The sequence below is a fragment of the Procambarus clarkii genome, chromosome 87, assembly GCF_040958095.1.
Source record: "Procambarus clarkii isolate CNS0578487 chromosome 87, FALCON_Pclarkii_2.0, whole genome shotgun sequence".
In the NCBI taxonomy this organism is placed as follows: domain Eukaryota; kingdom Metazoa; phylum Arthropoda; class Malacostraca; order Decapoda; family Cambaridae; genus Procambarus; species Procambarus clarkii.
Window position 1 is genome coordinate 9638292 of NC_091236.1, and position 19680 is coordinate 9657971.

General features: G+C 37.3%; 1 protein-coding gene across 4 annotated transcripts in view; it reads left to right on the forward strand.

Annotated features, from left to right (window-relative positions):
• Positions 1-28: 28 nt before the first annotated feature.
• Positions 29-19680, forward strand: part of LOC123747041 (UBX domain-containing protein 6) — a 23727-nt gene continuing 4075 nt past the window's right edge. Inside the window, exons 1-12 of one of the 4 annotated variants that reach the window (XM_045729009.2) lie at positions 355-588; positions 4056-4220; positions 5177-5268; positions 5891-5932; positions 7000-7111; positions 7437-7589; positions 9362-9534; positions 9852-9979; positions 12713-12916; positions 13519-13718; positions 16812-16910; positions 17544-17682. In XM_045729009.2, the coding sequence (XP_045584965.1) occupies positions 7038-7111; positions 7437-7589; positions 9362-9534; positions 9852-9979; positions 12713-12916; positions 13519-13718; positions 16812-16910; positions 17544-17682 (1170 nt within the window). In that variant the 5' untranslated portion in view covers positions 355-588; positions 4056-4220; positions 5177-5268; positions 5891-5932; positions 7000-7037. Of the gene's footprint in view, positions 589-4046; positions 4221-5176; positions 5269-5890; positions 5933-6999; positions 7112-7436; positions 7590-9361; positions 9535-9851; positions 9980-12712; positions 12917-13518; positions 13719-16811; positions 16911-17543; positions 17683-19680 lie in introns of all 4 variants that reach the window. The other 3 variants (XM_045729004.2, XM_045729006.2, XM_045729005.2) reach the window with 3 other exon arrangements.

A 19680-nucleotide genomic window follows, 5' to 3' on the forward strand; every position in this document is an offset into this window, starting at 1 on the left:
TGGCTAGGCATTGTTTGGTGTGTGTGTGGGTGGTGTTTGGCGAGTGTGGTGTTGGCTGGAGTGTTGACTGGAGAGTGTTTGGTGTGTTGTGTTGACTGGAGAGTGTTTGGTGAGTGTGTTGTGTTGCCTGGAGAGTGTTTGGCGAGTGTGGTGTTGACTGGAGAGTGTTTGGCGAGTGTGGTGTTGACTGGAGAGTGTTTGGCGAGTGTGGTGTTGACTGGAGAGTGTTTGGTGAGTGAGGTGTTCGCTGTACGGTGTTTGGTGAGTGAGGTGTTCGCTGTACAGTGTTTGATGAGTGAGGTGTTCGCTGCAGAGTGTTTAGTGAGTGTTGGCTGGCGAGTGTTTGGTGTGTGTGTTGGAGGATAGGAAGGAAGGTGAGAGCCGCAGTGTTGTGGTGCGTCACCTGACCAGCTCGGGCCACATCACTCCATATTGTGATGAACGAGGCAGTATCCGAGGCTGCTGCGGGGATCATCTCTACACTGGCACAAGTGACGTCTCTGCTCCGTCTGCTGGTGTCTGCCACGGCTGCCGTCATCCAGGACGCCCCGGGACACCTCGCCCTTCCCTCTCTCGCCCACCTCACAGGTATAGGCTCAGTTATGGGGTCTCCTTAGTTAAGACATGACTTTGCTTATCTCATCGACAGCTTTGAAATATTAAGCAAATTGGAAAATATTGATCCTGACCATTTCTTAAATAGTCCCAATTAACACGTACAAAGGGCAGCAGCTTCAAACTCATGAAGCCACACTCTAGGACAATACAGGAGATGCTTTTTCCCCCCATAGGGTTATAAACCCATGGAACCGCCTACCTGCCAAAGCCCTAAGTGTCGAGACATTACTTCAGTTTAAAATTCAGCTGAAATTATGGGAGTTTCCCCACAGGTAAATTCGGGTAAATTGTGTGAACATTCTGGCACCTGCTCTGCCTGGATGCCTCTGGGTAGGTGTTTAACGTACGATTATGTTACGTTGTTGGGTATATTAGATACAGTGTTTAGTGAGTTTCATATTAATTTAGTAGTCCTGGATACAGCAGTGTCGTAGATGTTGAGACGAAGCTTGGAGCAGAGCAGAGAGCTGAGTGTGGCCGGAGTCGCGGAGCTCTATGTGGAAGAGCGTTGTAGCTGGATGCAGTCCTAGTCTGCTGCCTGCTCTGTGTCGAAGCTGTAGCGTCTTGGAGACGATTAGAACTGCCTACGCCGAGTGCTACATTCTTGACTGGAAATTGTACTGTTTGCTATTCTCAAATCGCTTGCTTATATACGGTGACTACACCTCACAATAAGATAGGAGGGTGGAAAAACCGTTACCTGTAAATAGGGATAGGATAATAGCTTGTGTAGTTAGTGCTAATTAGTTATGCCATTAAGATGATGAGATAATGGAGCGAGTATAAGTTTACTCGCTACAGGTGTGTCTTTGCCTATTTGGGGTATATGAATCTGTAAGGCATTCCATTTTAACGTCCCAGACTGATAGGACACCTGGCATGGCTGGGGTCTAAAGAAAGTTGATAGTTTTTACAATTCCTGGTTAGATCTATGGGCATAGAGAGGAAGGACCCTAGTGTTGCATTCCTGGGCAAATTTGATCAAACGATGCTGATGCAATAAGAAACTAATGTTGATAACATTGATCTCAAGTTTAAATATTACTTGAGCATGTTTAGCTTGGCAAGGGGAGGGGGAATCAGCTATATAATGTTCGGGCTCGATTCCTTCTTTTGATACTTGCTGAGGGATCACTGTGTCATGATGGGCTCATAGTGGTTCCTTTGGACATAATGGGTATCTTGATCTTGCTTTCTCCAATTCCTGGAAAATTTTTGCTGCATTTTTGCCTGATCAGGTTTGAGTTGTCCCATTGGAATAGCTATGAGGTATCATGATTTACAAAAAAAAAAAAAAAAAAAAAATGGACTTATGACATAATACGCTACTTGAAAATGCACCTAGATAAACATTTACAAATTGTGTAACATTCCAACAAATTCTCTGATTTTAAGAACATTCCCTTGAACTTGGTAAATATTGACAGTGGTTGGCAAAATAATGCAATTTGTCCAACTGTTGCTTGACCTCATAATGCATTTGTCAATTTTAATGTATTGCATATTCAAAATTTGTATTCTCGAATAAAAGTTAATATTATATACAGTACTTGAAAGTGTTGAATAGTTAGGCCTCACTTAGGTGATTAGGTTCTTTAGGCAATTTTCTGGAATAAATACCACAATTCCACTTATTGGAAATTAGCATTATGTGGATGAAGCATTTACAAATGTGTAACTCAAGCAGAGGATGTGAATGGAGAGCTGTTCAAGAAAAGTAAATACTACTCTCAATTGGTAGAGCACATAAAGTGGTTTTTTGTTGATAATCCACCTACCAAACCCTGTTTAATAGGTGGATTAATAAGCATTTGGCCTTGGTTGATGAGGACAAGTTAGAAGAATGAGGTGTCGCCCTCTTACAGTTGTGGCAGTGATTGGCAATTATGCTTATAGTACTTTAAACCCTTACACTCTCAGAATGTACCTATTTCTGGGTGAGAAATATGAAAGGCAGAAGACTGGTACTGAATCTGATGTAATTACAGGGTATATTATGAAATGATAAAGGTAGAAATAACAATGTTAAATGAGTAGAAGGCAAGTTATACAAGTGGGTAACTGATAATAAATGTGTAATAATAATGGAAACAATAAAGGGGAACAACAGTATAAATGTGTATAATGAACCGGAATGTGATTTGGATTTTGGAGATGCTACTTTACAAGATTTTTGGATAATGAAGGCAATAATTGATTTGAATTAACCACTGTGATGCACCGAGTTTATTGTAATTACCATAAGTGTAGTTACAGGATGAGAGCTACGTTCGTGGTGTCCCGTCTTCCCAGCACTCTGTCATATAACGCTTTGAAACTATTGAAGTCGTAGTTACTAACAGGGTCTGATATCTAATCTTCATGCTTTTCTATGATCATGATTCTTCCAACGCTAGCTCCGGACCTCCCAGGAGGACATTCCCCCTGTGCGCATAAAATCAAGTGTTCACAAAAATTTTGTTGATCTTTGTAAAATGATAAATTCCCTTCCCTGAATATGTACAGGTTAAAAAAAAAAATCCACTTAGGCTGTGGGGATATGGAGAAGGGGGCGTCACAAACTTGTCGCCCCGTGAGTGAAGCTCCCAGAGGTACTCACGTGTGCCATTCAAGCACTGCGAGTTGCCACAAATATATTTAAATATATTTTCAATTATTTGTTCTGTGTATTTCCAATTTTTTATTTTATTGTATATGATGCATATTTGTGTCCTTTACAATATGTATACAGTAGAACGTTCATAATGTTCCATGGAACTGTGATACATGTGTCAGTAATGTGTCCACAATAAATATTTATTGTTGCAACATTACTGTACTTGTTAAAAATTCACAAAAAATTACAATATACTGTATATACAGTTTCACACTGTACAGTATTACACACTCAGTACTTCGGAAATGAGTGATAATCGATGAAGCAATCATGGTACACAGCGTGATTTCGCTCTCGTTGCACCAGGTACAGATAGATTTTCGCTTCCTGTTTCTTTGTTCTGTGTGCTTGCAAATAACGCACTCACGTACACCCTTGGCTTTAGTACCTGTAGGTGGTATGTAGCCAAGTTTGTGAAGTGTAAGGTAGTCTTGAAAAGATTATAGGAAAAGGTCAGTTTGTAAGGTAATCTTGAAAATATCGCTCTGTAAGGTCCCTCACTGAAAGAGATTGTCAATCAGGAAGAGATTCGGCTATTCTTCAAACCCACTCTCCGAGTTTTCTCGGTTGGCACAGCACAGTGGTTAATTTCTTTTATGTATTAAGTTTGAATTGTATAAAATGCTTTATCCTAAAATATCTTCTATTATATTTATAGGACGCTTGCAATATTAGCAAAGTGCATACTGTAATTGAATAAGGTTTTCAGCAACACATTTGTGTCATATGGTTATCATACCCTGCCATGATTAACTTAGTCTTTCATTTTGAGTGTTTTCAGACACTGCATACACTAGCTGGGTCAACTTCTTGTGGTGGTTGGGACTGACAACACTTCAAGGTCATGTGCTGAGAGCTCTCATCATTATTTTGGTCGTAAACTTCGTCCTGATAAACATCTTCTGGCATGTGTATGCTCAACGCATCTCCTACACATTATCATTTAGTAAGTGTTTGTTTTCTTTGTCATTGATTAAATGTCGGTTGGCAATGTAAATGTTGTCTTTTCCGTATTTTAGGCATCTGCATTTGTAATTACTGTACTTTATCTCTCTTAGTAATCTCTGCTACAAAATATATGTAATGTAATATAATACAGGGGGCTCCTACTCCACTAGAACCTGATTCAATGAAAATTCAGTGTTCAAGCTAGGAGGAACTGTAACTATTCTTAGGTGAATTTTCCACATTGTGTGTGTAAAGTAGATTACTTCTTCCTCCTAGAGGATAAACATGTGTTCATTCACCCACCGCCCTGGCGATTCTCTTGATAATTCCTTCCTTCCATCACCCACTGATCTATTTAACACTGGGGGCAATCACAATGATACTGCCATCTTTTCCTGCTAAATGTCCTTTCTACCATGTTTCCAGTCTAGTTCAGTTTCCTCCACAGGTGGACAACTAGTGTCTTTGTGAAGGAGAAAACCTGTATGTATTGTGTGCCTGCCTCAGTATTTGCTTTTCATGTGGAATACTTTGAGGGATTTCTTTGTGAACTTGCCTGTCCTTTATTTTAATTAGTAACCTGACTGACAATACTTGCTTGGGGAGGAAGGGAAGATTTTCTTAACATGGGCCAACTCGAAATAAGTCCATTCATCACCTTGTCGATGAATGGAACCCCTCAGAAAGGCCACAATGTGAACACCACTACTTTTGTGTGAAATGTAAAGGCATGTTAAACTTGCATAGATCTAATGGTGAAGACAGGCTGAACATTACAAATATTGTAGAACTATATTAATGTACATTACATATATACAGTATTTAATGGAGTTTTAAGATGTGCAGTCATGCCTGTTTAGGATTAAGAATGATAAATGTCATTTGCAAAAAATCTTTCATACACTGCTTTTGAGTTAACATTATTTGATATTTACTTCGCTTTTCTATTGATAGATAGCCTTCAAATTGTGGAGGACATACTGAAGAAGAACACAAATTTTAAGCTTCCTAAAGAACATAGTACAAGAATTTAATGATAATTTCAGGTAAGTGATCTATTTGCTTACATAGTATCTGCTTCATTTTCTTGTCATTACAAAACATTATGGGTTCAAAGAAACCACATTAATCATTTTATAAAAAATCGGCTAAACAACCCAGGCCAATACAGCTTTAGTGCAGGAAGAATAATGTCAGCTGAGCATTTGATCTACTGGGATCGTTTTTAAGCATTCAAATTATACTCCTTGGAAAGGAGACGAGTTATCTCATAACATGCACAATGAGGGTACTGGAAGGTTATATTTCATATCTCCACCAAAAATTACTTGCAATACAAGGGTGAGAGAAGGTAGAAATTGCGAAATATTTTTGATGATGAGCAATACTGGGGTGAGAGAAGGTAGAAATTGTAAAATATTTTTGATGACAAGTAAGCATGGAATAAAGACAATTAGAACACAGTATGAATGTTGGAGATCCACAACTTTGATCTCTTGCTAACAAACATAGAAAACGTTGCTGAACAAGGGTAGAAACTTTCAAGACAATTTTAGCAGTTACCACAGATGTTACCAGATCATCCTGGTTGTGATGGCTATATAGCCCTGTGGACTACAGAAACAAATGGCCTCAAATCAGATCACCAAAAACAACCCTTTTTTTCAGGTCAGTCTGCAGGAGTACAAACATTTTTAAAACATTCAATAGGTAAGGCTCTAGTATTGTTCATAGTACAGTATGGTATCATATACAAATACAGGAATGCAGAATTGTATGACCACTTTTACAGGTATAAAATACCTAAACAACTATCGCTCTTCAAAACAACTTGGACCAATTATGCACCTGGAGTACTACAGGAATAATGGAACTTAAGGGCTCGAATCACATTCATTCTAATGGGTACATGTAACATTCAGAAACATTAAAGTACAGTATTATGAAACTTCATTTACAAAATCAAACCTATAAGATGCACTTTCAACCCAAGTTGCAGTTTTGTAACCTGAAGGGATACCCAGGGTTGGAGGGGTAGCAATATCTGTAAAAGGTCCGAAGTTATAAAATATCTTTAACCAATTTTAAAGTATGGAATTTAACTAATAGAATACTGTAGTCTAAAGTAATAATGATAAAAGATATTACATGAAAACAAATAGATGTGGAGAAATGAATTGTTAAAAATTATTCATTCTGCTCAAAAATTGCAGTATTGCAAGTCTATATCAAAATATAACTTGAAATTTAAAATTTGAACCATTTCCAAATTGTAGAGCTATATTCAAACATGTAAAATTCATAAAAATTAGTTCATAAATATTAAACTAATCCTTTTTAAAGATGTACAATTGTACTCGAGTAAAATGACATCAGTGATTGTGCCACCAGTAGATGAGGTAAATATTGCTCGATTTTCTTCCAACTTCACATGATTATTGGTGGAACTACATACTCAAGTGTTCGGAAGTTTCAGGGAAGTCTAATCTCGAGCAATGGAGAAAAAATCGCGGAACCCCAAAAAACGACTAACATAATTACATGTGCATTGCTGTTTGTATAAAATTAAATAAAGAACATAGTATTAACACTTAAAAACCAGTTTATTTGATATATAATAACAAATTATAACAATAGAAAATACTTCATAATGTCAGGACTAACCTGTCTTCTTTTTGCCCATAAAACCCTTGCCGTTTCCTTTCGTGGATGTCTCGTAAATGAATCTCTTTCAAATAGCAAGGGCCAGTTGTAATAATATATTATTTGATTTGCAGCTTGGCACTTGATAGTATAAATTTGCCACATTTGAAAGATGGATGCCATTAAGAAATTTTTCGAGAAGAAGAAAGCAGATGCTAAATTCAAGACTTCTGGTCAAGGACACAGGTAACAATTTTTTTAATTTATATTATAAAGTCTTTAAAATAAGCTTTTTTGTGAAATTTTGCAATAAGGTCCAGTGAATAATTGTGTGATCTATAAATACATCCGTTCTGATATTTGCCAGGGACAATCCTCGATTCATTCTCATAACTGCAGCTGCCGCAGAACATCCCTGTCCAGTATTTGTTAATGCATGCATTTTGCCTAGCTATGTTACTTTGTTGACCTTTTGTAAAACAAATTGGCATAATGTGACATTTTAGTCAATATTAAATAAATGATATAATTCCTTTGTTTAAATTATAATACTGTATTTCATATTGGGTAGCCTATCTGGTGGAGGTCAGCAGCGACATGTTCCATCACGGTCTGCCCACAGTGTGCCGCATGAGCGTCATGTACCTACAAATGACGCCCAGCGTGCTGGGGCTGCAGCTCTAGCCAGGATGGAACAACAGACAAAAAAGACGGATGTTAACTGGTATGCTTTTTAGTTTTGAGTGTTATGAAGCAGAGATAATGAATGGAGCAAAGTTGTTTTGTGATAGTACGTGGGGTGGAATATTAGGGTATCAGATGTGGTGTGAATCAATGGTTTTGTAAGTGATGTGTAGTATGGGAACACCAGATGTGGGTTATAAACCAGAGGCCAGATTCACAAAGCAGTTATGCAAACACTTACGAACCTGCACATCTTTTTCTCAATCTTTGGCAGCATTGTTTACAATTATTAAACGGTTAATGAGCTCTGAAGCACCAGGAGGCTGTTTATAACAATAACAACAGTTCATTGTGAAGTTTTCATGCTTGTAAACTGTTTAATAAATGTAACCAAAGCCGTCAAATATTGAGGAAAGATATACACGATCGTAAGTACAGTACTTGCGTAACTGCTTCGTGAATCTGGCCCAGGTGTGGCCAGGGGTTAGTTAAGTATAGACTGGCTGTGGTACAAGGTGGAGTGATTATATCCATCAAATGGATGGAATAGTGTGTGTAATATATGGAATAATCCAACATTGGTCTTGGATGTAATTAACCATTGGTTTATTTAATGGTGATACCTAGCTGACATGAATACTCTGGTTGATATTTGTGAAGTGATAAGTATGTTCATTGTGATTTTATTGAAAATTATTAAATAAGGAAGTGATCTGTATAATCACAATAAATGGTTAAAGATATAATGGGTGGGCAGAAATAATGGTGGGTAGTATGACATCACAACACGAGTGGGTCTGGCATCTCCTCAGCCACAGAAGTAGTGGCAAGGGTCAAACTTGGCAATGTTTAGTTGTTTAAAAGGATATGGAAATGTAGTATCTTTTGAGGGGTAGGGGTCAACAACCTTGAAAAAAAAAAGTGACAGGTTAATTTGAGTGAATCGGGGGCTTGACAGATGTGCTGGTATGTTGTTGGGCGACACAAGCTATGTAGCATTTTCTTTTCATTTTTCGTTAATGTCAAATGTTGATAAAAGTTGCACGTAATTAATATAATGTTATTAGCCACTGCACTGAGCATAGTGCCTTAACCCTTTAAGAGCACAGATTACAATGTATATATATACAATTTGAGTAAATGTTGCTTAATGGCGCACATCTTGTATATACAATTGAAAGTGCAGCACACGATTTAAATCTTATGTGGTACTCCCAACAGTACATAGCTGTGGTGGGTCATCCTGTAATAATTACTCGCCACAGCTATGAATGTATTGCTCCCTTGAAGGGGTTAAGGCAAACATCCTCTAAGGGTTAAGGTGCTCGATGGGTGATGTGAAACATTTTTTTATTTGACCATATTTTAATGTTTTTAATGTTTACACTCTGTAATATGAAATGGAAAATTGTTGAGTTTGGCACCATGTTGACATTTTTTTATTTTTAAAAAGTTCAGGTTATGTTAATAATTCATTAACAATTGCACATGATGTTGTCACACACAACAGGTGTGCAGTGCAGGGCTCATAGTGCTGGGAATTTTGACAAGTTAAATTAATATTATTCCGAACTCAAAGTGACCGCATTGCCTTTATCCACTTTGAGCTGTGAATAGTAATAGATTGTGCTGTTTTTGTCTTAAACCCCCCTCATAACTAGTCTTATCTTGATTATAAAGTTGGCAGTTAGAAAGAATAAAGAATGACTGACAAAAATAATAATTTGACTAATTTTTATTTTTTTTTTAAATCTGACCAGTTTGTATTATTAATAAATAAATCTTACTACAGTATTTTTTTCTGCAACTCAGGTCTCTTCAAGCCATAAAAGCTCAGGCACGCCGTGAATTGGAAGCCGAGCAGAAAGCTTTGGAGCAAATGAATCTTAGTGAGCAAGACCAGCCACCAATTCCTAAAGAAGTCAACTTAGATGCTGCACCAATGTTGGCTGTCCAAGGTGTCTTCTTCAGTTGTCCACTCATTGGCAAGTATTTTGACATGCTCCTACTGCCCTGAGTTATATCGCAGCTCTGTGGCAAGTAAAGCACCCAATCTGTATTACTGAAATGTAAATGAAGATCCTAAGTATTCTCCACTATTTACTGCTTGTTATGTTAAGTCCTATGTGACCACCTTAATTACCTAGGTTAGCAAAATCACACAAAATAATTAATATCATGGTTAGATTTATGGCTGTAAGATTTTTATAGTATTGTGTATTTAGGCAGATAAAGTAATTACTGATAGTGTTTAAGTACTCTTGTATTGTAATTGCTTTTTCAATTTTTCAAATATTTTCAGGGCCTGAAGTGGCAACGTATGATGAAATAAAGAGACAGATCCGAGAGTTCCTCTATGCTCAGGTTGAGGATGACAAGGGCATCTCTTCCTGTCTTATCATCCACACGTGCAACAAAAATAAAGAAAAGGTTTTAATTTTTTGTTTTAAATTTTTTAAATCTGTACTGTATACTGTACTATATATATACAGTTATAGGTAATAAATCGATTGTTGGAGGTATAAAGTTTGTCCCTTTTTCCATCGATTCTTTTCTTTGGATAAACTCAAACTTGCAGTTCCACTTGGTAGTCGGCTCATCATTCCCACATGAACGTTGCTTTTGTAATGAACATTATTTTTCCACGGTAACTTTCCTTTTCCACATCTGTATGTTTTATCTGTTTTCTCCCTAATCTCACTTTTGGAAGTTTGCTGGTGCATTTCTCATTTGTTTCCACATCCTTGCTTCTTGGTGCAAGCAAGTGATGCTACTTGAGTTGTATGATAGCTGGCTAAGCATGTTTCCCTCGGATCTAGTACTCGAGACCATCTGATAACCAGAGAAAGTTCTACTTGATGTGAGCCCTGAAGAATTAAGTTCATAATGGAACAAAGCATCAAGAATATTATCATTTTCCCCATTTCTCACTTTCATAGGGTGGGAGGCAAGAGCCTAAAAGAAAAAATGAGTGTTGTCAAAGGTTAAAAATACTAAAGCTATTCATTCACAGAACACAGTATTCAAAATCTGCCACACACTTCAAAATACATAATCATAAATCATTATATAAGAACTGACCATTATCCCATTACAGTGGGACTCCTATATTTCTGATCCGTTAATTATTACATACTTGGCAACTGAAATATCTGATAATTTAAAATATTGTACAACTAATTTTTTTGTAATTTTCTTTTTATTGGAAATAATTTACTTGTTCTAGTATACATTTTAACAATACAAAGCACAAAGTTTTCTGTTCCTTGCTGGTGTTGTCTTGGTCCAGGTGTGTTTTTATTCTATTCTTTTTCCATCCATCCATTCCTGTCCATTGTGTGCAGAGGCAATTGGATCCTCTTGTCTTGTCACTTCAGTGTGGGTGGCTGAAATGGAGTTTCCTGCTAACGGGCTTTTGCTCATTTTGCCTTCGTCTTCATTAGATTTCCATGAATGTTAAGGTTTCTTCTTTCCACTGCAGTGTTTTATGGCTGTTGGCCCACTGTGGTGGGTGCTCGGGCATCTGGCATGGTTTCCCTTATGGTCTTGGGTCTTGAGGTGTTTGTCATTGCATTTGCATCTTTACTTTTTTTATGTGGGGTGCTCTTTCTTGTGCAGCTTGCTCTTAAATTCCCTGGTGACTCTTTACTTTGGGAGATGGTAGTTTTTACCACTCTAGTGTGTCAAATGGGATCCAGTATTTGTGTCTAGTTGATGCAGGCTTGTCTTCCGAGGGTCCATGTTCTGCTCATCTTGGTGGGTTTATGGTTTTTCATCTTTCCTCCATCCAGGGTAGTGCTTTGGGCTTGTGGTGTGCATACTCACAGTTTGTGGCTTGCACATTATCCAAGCTATCCTCATGAAATAAGATACTTAGACAGTATTTGGTCAAAATGTACTATTGCAGCCATCAATGTTCATGTTCTGTACTACATGTATTCATTTTGTAGTGGCTAAAAAAAAAAATGCATTTTTAGGCCTAGTATAACACGTGTCCTGTGTTAGGTCTAAGATGATATACATTAAGCCTTGGGTTGCTTGGACAGGTTTGGCTCTTTAGTTTTCCTATTTTATTTTAGCGTTTTTTTTAGGCTAATTCAGTAATACAAATCATGAACTTCTGTTTGGTCTAGCTGTCTATTTTTCTATGACATAAACTGGTAGTTACTACAAGTATCTGGTAGTTAGTTACTTTTTCAGTCTTGTGTGTTTTCAAACATGCCCACAGCCTATATTGGGACCCAGGGATTCTGGAGGTCAAATCTTATTTTGACACTCCCACCTTAAGAGTGAGGTGAGCACCTCGCAAGAGCCCCGAGTGGATCAGGGTGCCACCTAATAACAGTAGAGAGTTGGGAGATGACAATTGCTAATTATGGAGTTTCTGTTTTGCAATCTTCAAGTATTTCTCTAAGTGAAATTGAGATTTTTGTGACTTTTTTTTTTTTTTTTTTTTTTTAGGGTTATTTCAGTAGTGGGTTCTTGAATCTCCACATGCTCCCTGCGCTGTAAAGGGGAAGGGGGGGAGGGCAAGACAAAGTAAAATGTTGCTTGCCCTGGTGGTCAACAGATACAGTAGTTACAAAAGCCTGGGATATTGATACAGCACGGGGAGTCCACTGCCATTACTGTAAGGTGAAGGGAGCCACTGAGGTGCCACCCAGAGTGAGAGAGCTTTCATTGCTCAATGCTGTGTGTGTTACTTAAAATCGATACCATTTCATTACATTATTTCTTTCGTTGGTTTTAAGTTTATAGTTTAATATAAAATGATAGTTGGTGTTAATCCTGTTGGTTGATGTAAACAAATATTATCCAACAAAATTTGTTCTCTTTGGAATATACATGAAATAATTACTTATGATTAGTATTGAGAAAAATGTAAACATATTTAATTTGGACGTTACTGGAAATGTGTAAACTGAACAGATTCATTATGTCATGTACTGTACTTGAATTTCACTCAAGATTTTTGGCCACTTCAGTATCTGGTGAAGTAGTTTTCATAATACATTTTTTATGTAAGAAAATGTGGCTTGTCAATAGGGAAGACTCGATTAGAACAAATACACTGTAAATTGGGAAAGAATATTTTTTTGTTTTCATAGTATTCTTTATGGTATTCTGCATGGTAACTAAATAAAAAAAATTGTTGCGTTTCAGGTGAATGTATGTATCGAGACTTTATGTAAGTATGTTGAAAACATTGTATCAAATCCCACAGAAGAGAAATTCCACAAGATAAGAATGTCCAACAAAGCTTACCAAGAAAGAATCCTTCCTGTTGAAGGTACACGGGAGTTCTTGGAAGCTGCTGGGTTCGTGGAGCAGGAGCTTCCATTTAATGACTCTACAGATATGTTTTGGGTAAAGTTTGAGATTTACAGTAATTAGTTTAATTTACTACTTTTTTTTTGTAATAGCTGGAGCTGTTAATATCTGGATATCTGGAAAATAATATGTTTTTGTTTATATCCCAAGTAATCAAATTTGAACTCTTAGAACTTCCACTTTCCCAAATGCTCATGTCCCTACTAAACCCATCACTTCTGAAAACCTTGCTGTTTGTTGGGTAAAGATGATGATTTCTCAGCTCAGTCCTCCCATTCCAATACAGTAATACCTGTGATGTAAGACTGTAGCATATAGTAGTGTGAAGTGGGGTCACGTCTCTACATCTTGTAAACACAAGAAAATATAAAAGTGTATTGGAGACTGAAATACCCTGAATAACATAGTCTGAAGGTTTTAATACCTCCTATAAAATATATTTTCATAGCAATGCTTGCTATCTTGTGCAAGTAATATAGTTTAAAAAGATCTGTTGTGTGGGCAACACTTGCAGATTTTTGCATGGATCCATTGCTGTGAGTAGGAAAAGGTGTATGACATAATAAATTGTTGGAAGTCTTTCATTCACATGCAAAATTTAATATGTTGTATACATTTTTCTTTTTTGTCTCCTTTAGGTATTTCCTGAAGAAAAACTTAATGATCTAGTCACTCTGGAACAGCTACGGGATGCATTAGTTAGTGCTGAGCCTGTTCGGCCTCAACTTGACCGTAGCCTCACTATTCTTCTCCCTGCTGAAGCTGCCACACATGTAGACTTGCCAGCAGAATTTTTCAATATGACTGCCGATGAACTGAAGCGTGAGATGCAAAACAGGTAGGTGATAAATTCGTAGTACGGTATTCTAATGAAATGTTAGGAATTCCAAACAATTATCTGAAAAGCAGACTACTTATGGGGGGTTGAGCTTTGGATCTTTGGTCCCACCTCTCGACTGTCAACTGTGTAAGCGGAAGGATGATATGAACTGAATAGGGTTAATTTTCAGGGATATGAGTATCTAGAGCTTATTCACTGTGATACTCCATGGGCAATGGCATCTCAGCAGGCATCCAAGGCTATCTTGTGGTGTACCAAGAGCAAAAGCTAGAAGCCCTTTACACTCTTGCCTGGTATAAGCCAGACCGTGTCTCTCGAGACCTATAATTTGATAAGTACAGTAACAGGTTAATTTACTTTTTATAGCTCAGTGTTAGATTTCATACTTTATAACTCAATTTATGAGCATATTTGTGCAGTTGCATTGTGTCATTGTTTTTACCTGCTTCAGCTGGTGTTCTGAAGTGTTTTTCCTGGCATACTTTTTAGTGAAGATCATCTATGAAGAATTACCTTCTCTAATGCAAAGTTTCTTCCTAGTGTAAATTCCTTTTAATTCATTCCCAATCTTAGTTGGTACCTTAGGACTAGGTCTTGGGTAAGACCTATAGAGAGAGAAATATATGGTTAGTAATTTTAGTATAGTGCTTGGGGGTCCTGCTCATTTGGGTATGGGGTCCAGTGCTCATGGTTAGATTATGCTTAATGCATAGCATTTTTGTTGATGTGGTGTCATAGCTTGTAATGTCAGCTTGAGTACGTGGTTTTCCACTTATAAAATAAGTTTTGGGGGTGGATTTTCAGTTTTGTGCATTGTAGAGGTCATTTGCTCCTCTTAGTTAAATAGCAAACATTGGCATTATGAGTATGAATTAGGATGTGAGTGGTGGGATGAATTTGTTCTAGGGTTGCTGTTTTTAGGCTGGAGTCCTGTGCTAGTAATTTGCTGATCAGTTAGGGGTTGGGGGCTTGCTTTCCCAGTATCTCATATTTCCAATACTAGATTATTGGATTTGAAGGTAATGTTTGTGTTTATTTTCAAATCCATTGAAGAATGTGTGTGTGTGTGTGTACTCGCCTATTTGTGCCTGCAGGATCGAGCATTGGCTCTTGGATCCCACCATACTAGCTGCTGGTTGTTTAACCAATGACTCCTTTTCCCTATCTTATTTGGTTTCAAAATTATGAATAGAGTTTGCTTCTATAACTTGCTCCTTAAGTTCATTCCATTTTCCCACTAATCTAATGCTAAAAAAAAAAAAAATCCTAACATCTAACTCGTCTGAGTTTCAAGCTTCTACCTATGTGCCCTTGTTCTGTTAGTATTCAGTATGAACATTTAATCTATTTCCACTGTCAATCCTAAGTATTTTATGTTTCTATTATATCTACCGCTCCCTCCTTTTTTCTAGTGTCGTCAGGTTCGGTTCCTTCAGTCACTCTTCATACCCATCCTTCATAACTCTGGGAAGAACCTCGTTGCAAACTTATGAACATTTTCCATTTTCTTATGCTTTTATATCTTCAGGTGGAGTATGCAGCCCCATCTCCAAGATGGGGCTACATACTCATTAAGACTGGTCTCATGTAGGCAGTGTAAAGTGCTCTAAATGCCTCCTTACTTAGGTTTCTGAATGATGTGTTTTTCTGCACTTTATAGATTGAGTGGTCATGCAGAGTATTTTTACATATTTAGAGCCAGCCTGTGCTTGAAAGGAAAGTTCATTGATGATACTGCTGGCTGTATCCCCAGGAATTTTCATTTTCCAGTCCTGTGGTATCTTGCTTGTTGTCACTACTGGAATATTTCACTCCAAAGCAAGTTTGACATGGACTTTATATTTCTGTGTGCTTAGTTGTTTTTCTCTGGACTTCGTAGGTGGAGTGACAGATCACCTCTGTTCAGAGTTGTTCTAGGCTCCACTTGGCTTTGTGGGGGGATGGTAATTGACATCACCTTCACTGGCAACTAGGTTTTCCCCTCCAAGGTAGGTTTGTATGGAATTTCAATACCATGCTTGTTTTCTACCCGTCACTGCTGGTGGTTACCACTTGTTTCCAAGGCAGTCTTTGAGTTTCCTGGTTTGGTAAGGTTAGTAGTAACTAACACTTCCAGCTTTGGTTCTTACTCTATTTTTTCCATACTTTCTTGGTTTACTAGTTCTTTTACTTTAATCTCTGATATACTCCTCTTGCCTCTGGAACGCTAGGTTCAGGTCCTGGTGTTCAGTAGGCCTGCAAAAAAAACAGACTGTAGTTTTTGTGGATGTCTGTGGTACCAAAGCTGCTGCAATGAGGGGTTACTGAAGTTGCCCAGAAAAGGGTGTTTTGTTGCATTCATCATTTGATTTTTGGTTCTGTTCAGCAAATATTGTTTGACATTACATTGGAGAATTCTTTTGTGCCACTTTTAAATCCTAAAAGTGTACTAAAAGTTCTGGAATATTTTTACTCGATACATGTCCTCATCTTATGTATTTTACAATTTTTTAGGTAAGAAGTCTGCAAATAAATGTCTGCTGGTATCTAGCATATGTTAAATGTCTGGCAATGAGCAAGTTGATAAAGAATAATTTTGCCAACTTGGTTCTTTATTGAAGTTAAATCTAATTAGTGATTCATGTAGGTACAGTATTTGGTTAATTGCCTTTAAGTAATGGCAGCATTATTGGGATTTCAATGGATTACCCAGCAAGCTAAGGGAGATTTCAATGAGGGTTCATTTTTTATAATATCCTTGGATGCCATACTGGTCACATTCACAACACACTAGGGTCCTTGCTGATCAGCAACCTTTCTTCTAGCTGTGATAAGTGTGGTGGTTCCCTGACTGCAGAACACTCAGCAGAAGTGTGCCCTACACTGATGAAACTTGTAACACAAATCTTGTACTTGCATGGCTGTTGAGTCCATGGAAGATACTGTACTGCCTGCTATCTCTTGTGCTGGGAAGTGATGTTTATTTTCTGATGAGTGGTATACAATAGTGTATTTAATTTTACTGTACTGTATTAATTTTTTTCCAGTAGCAGTAACTTCATTGTTATGGTATTGGGTAAATAATTTATAAAAACATAAATCCATTTTCAGAGCAATGGCAGTTGAGAGAAGCCAAATGCTACTTACAAAAGCCATGAGGGAGCGGCAAGAGTTGAGAGAGATGAGAAAGTACAGGTTTTCACTTATTCGGTAAGATATAAATGGTATTTGTTATTGTGCTGTGACATGCCAAATTTATTTAATGATCTATATTTATCAGTGACTACAAGGTAAGTGAGATTTATATGCCCTGCCTCTTAATCTTTCATATCTGACATGCTAATTACACTTCTTGATGTTAATTTTTGCCATTTTCTCTTGAAGTGGCTTTGATAACTTCATTAAATGCACTCCACTTTATAGCCACCAGTACATGGAATGCATTGAAAGAATTTGGCAAGGCCACTTCCATCCACAACTTAAAAAAGTTATACACACTTGATATGAACAAAATGTAAACTTTTTAATGGTTCCATTGGCAAGTGCAGGAAATGTTCTTTTATATAAAATAATAAGTAATTAAAAAAAAATTCTAAGTGTTTAAGAAATAATATTTTGATAGTGCAGTTTTCGTAGTAATAGGGTTGAACTTTATCTCCCTTGTCTTCCCCCCCTCAATTAGGGGGCAAAATTATTTGGAAAAGTTACTCTTCAACCTGTTCCTCAGTGTGACAAGATCGTGACAGGAATATGATGTGCTGGAATCAACCTGGGCTTGGTTTGGGGAGCAAGCAAGGGGCTGCTAAGAAAAGTTTTTTGTAATGTTTTACATTATTTTTTCAGGGTGCGATTTCCTGATGGCATTATTCTGCAAGGTACTTTTGGAGTCCATGAGAAATTTGAGGAAGTACTTAAATTTATAAGGGAGAATCTCGTCAATGACTGGCGACCATTCTTTCTCTCCCTTAGTGGAGGTGGAAAGGTAAGAATTAGTGTATTATCGTTATCTTTAAGGTTACATTTCTTATCTGGTGTCTTTCTCTACTTCAAAACAAAATGTGTAGCAAAATAACTATAGTAAAGTTTTCACACACCATCATGCATCGACTTTAAACTAAAAACACTTTTGTAAGATCATTAAATTAAATTATCTTACATGATTATATCTAACAGATTCATTGTTAGTAATACTGTAATGTAATTATAATGCAGAATAAATAATGTAAGAAAGAAGTAGAAAATGGGTCTAATGATAATAAGTATATATTATTACAGTATTACTAACAATGAATGGGTTACACCCATTTTCTACCGTATCCTGCCTTCTCTTGCAGTACTGTAGTATATTTTCTGTATATGTTGATTATCTTGCAAATATCTATACGGCATAATGTTGATTTTGCCATGAAAACTGCAAATGCTGTCAACAGTACATGAATTGATTACTAAACATGGTTTAAAGTTTTATGTTGCTAAAATGTGTGTTATAACATTCACAAGACAATACGACCTTCATCTTTTCCCAATTAACACTTCATAAAACGGTGAATGTTCATAGAGATGATGGAAACTTGTTAGGAGTTATCTTAGGCACACTTTTGTTTTCTGTATCTCGTGTCCTTTATCTGCAACTTGAATACATCAGCACCTTGTGATGCACATAGAATGATTGTGAATGTATACAGTTTTTGTTCTGCTGAAACATCCTAAGACTAGTGTTTTGATACATTATACTGCACCAGCATGAGGTTAAACATGGGGGTTTCTGGTCTTCCACAAATTTATACTTTTTACCTGGTATTCAATATTTACAAGATATGACGAAACCTGTACTTGTGTTGTTTGAGATTTGCCAATGACCTCACACTTGCATCACCTTTCTGGTTCAGCATTGCTCTTGCACTGCTTTACAGCCTTTTAATACTAGTAGCCTTCTCTCGTTAACTATTTTAAATATCTGCACACCATGGTTTGTTCCGATTGTAAATCTTTTCAGTCCAGTAATAGATCACTTTTGTCATAATATCAGCCAGTTAGCTTAATTATTATTTAAATAATTTTGTTTAATACTATTGCAGTATTTAAATAATTATTTCGGTTGTCCATTTAAGTGCTATGTCATCACACTTTTTCTCGATTATTACTTCATGAATGAATACATCATAAGGCTTCTGAAGGTCATGTATATCTCATTTTCGTATACATGTGCTCAGTAGTTTCCGATTCCAATCACCGGTCTTGACCCCCCCCCCCATGCTGCTAGGCTATTAACCCATACTGTGCAATACATGTATAGCTTGGGTGAGTAACTGTCACGGAAGTGCGAAGTGCGCACCGCAGCTATGTATGGTTGGGAGTACCACCCAAGATTTAAAAGTCCTGTAGCTATATGGGGGGTTCACATCAGCTTCCTCAGGGCTCTTGTAAACAGTTGCCATTTAAAAAAAAAAAGTGAGCAAGGTTCCCGGGAGTGAGGGCCTCGATACTAAGTGAGCAACGAAGGCTGGCACATGCAGCATGCACTAACAGCACTGCTGTTCAGCTTGTGACCACAGCATCGCCTAAAAATGTCAAAATATGTATGTGGTATTATTTAGCGATGATAGTATTACAGAAGACCCCGGATTGATAAAAATGACCAGGATTCTGATAATAGCAGGATTGTTGTCATAATTACCAGAATGTTGTCATAATACCAGTTACATATATATTTTGACATTTTTAGGCGATGCTGTGGTCACTAGCTGAACAGCAGTGCCGTTAGCTCATGCTGCGTGCGCCAGCCTTGGTTGCTTACTCAGTAATGAGGCGCTCTCATCTGGGAATGTTGCCCATGATTTTTTTTTTAAATGGCGTCTGTTTACTAGAGCCCTGAGGAGGCTGATGTGAACCCTGTGTAGCTGTGGGACATTTAAATCGTGCATGACACCCTCAGTTGTATATATACGATGTGCGCAGTTCAGCAACATTTACTCAAATT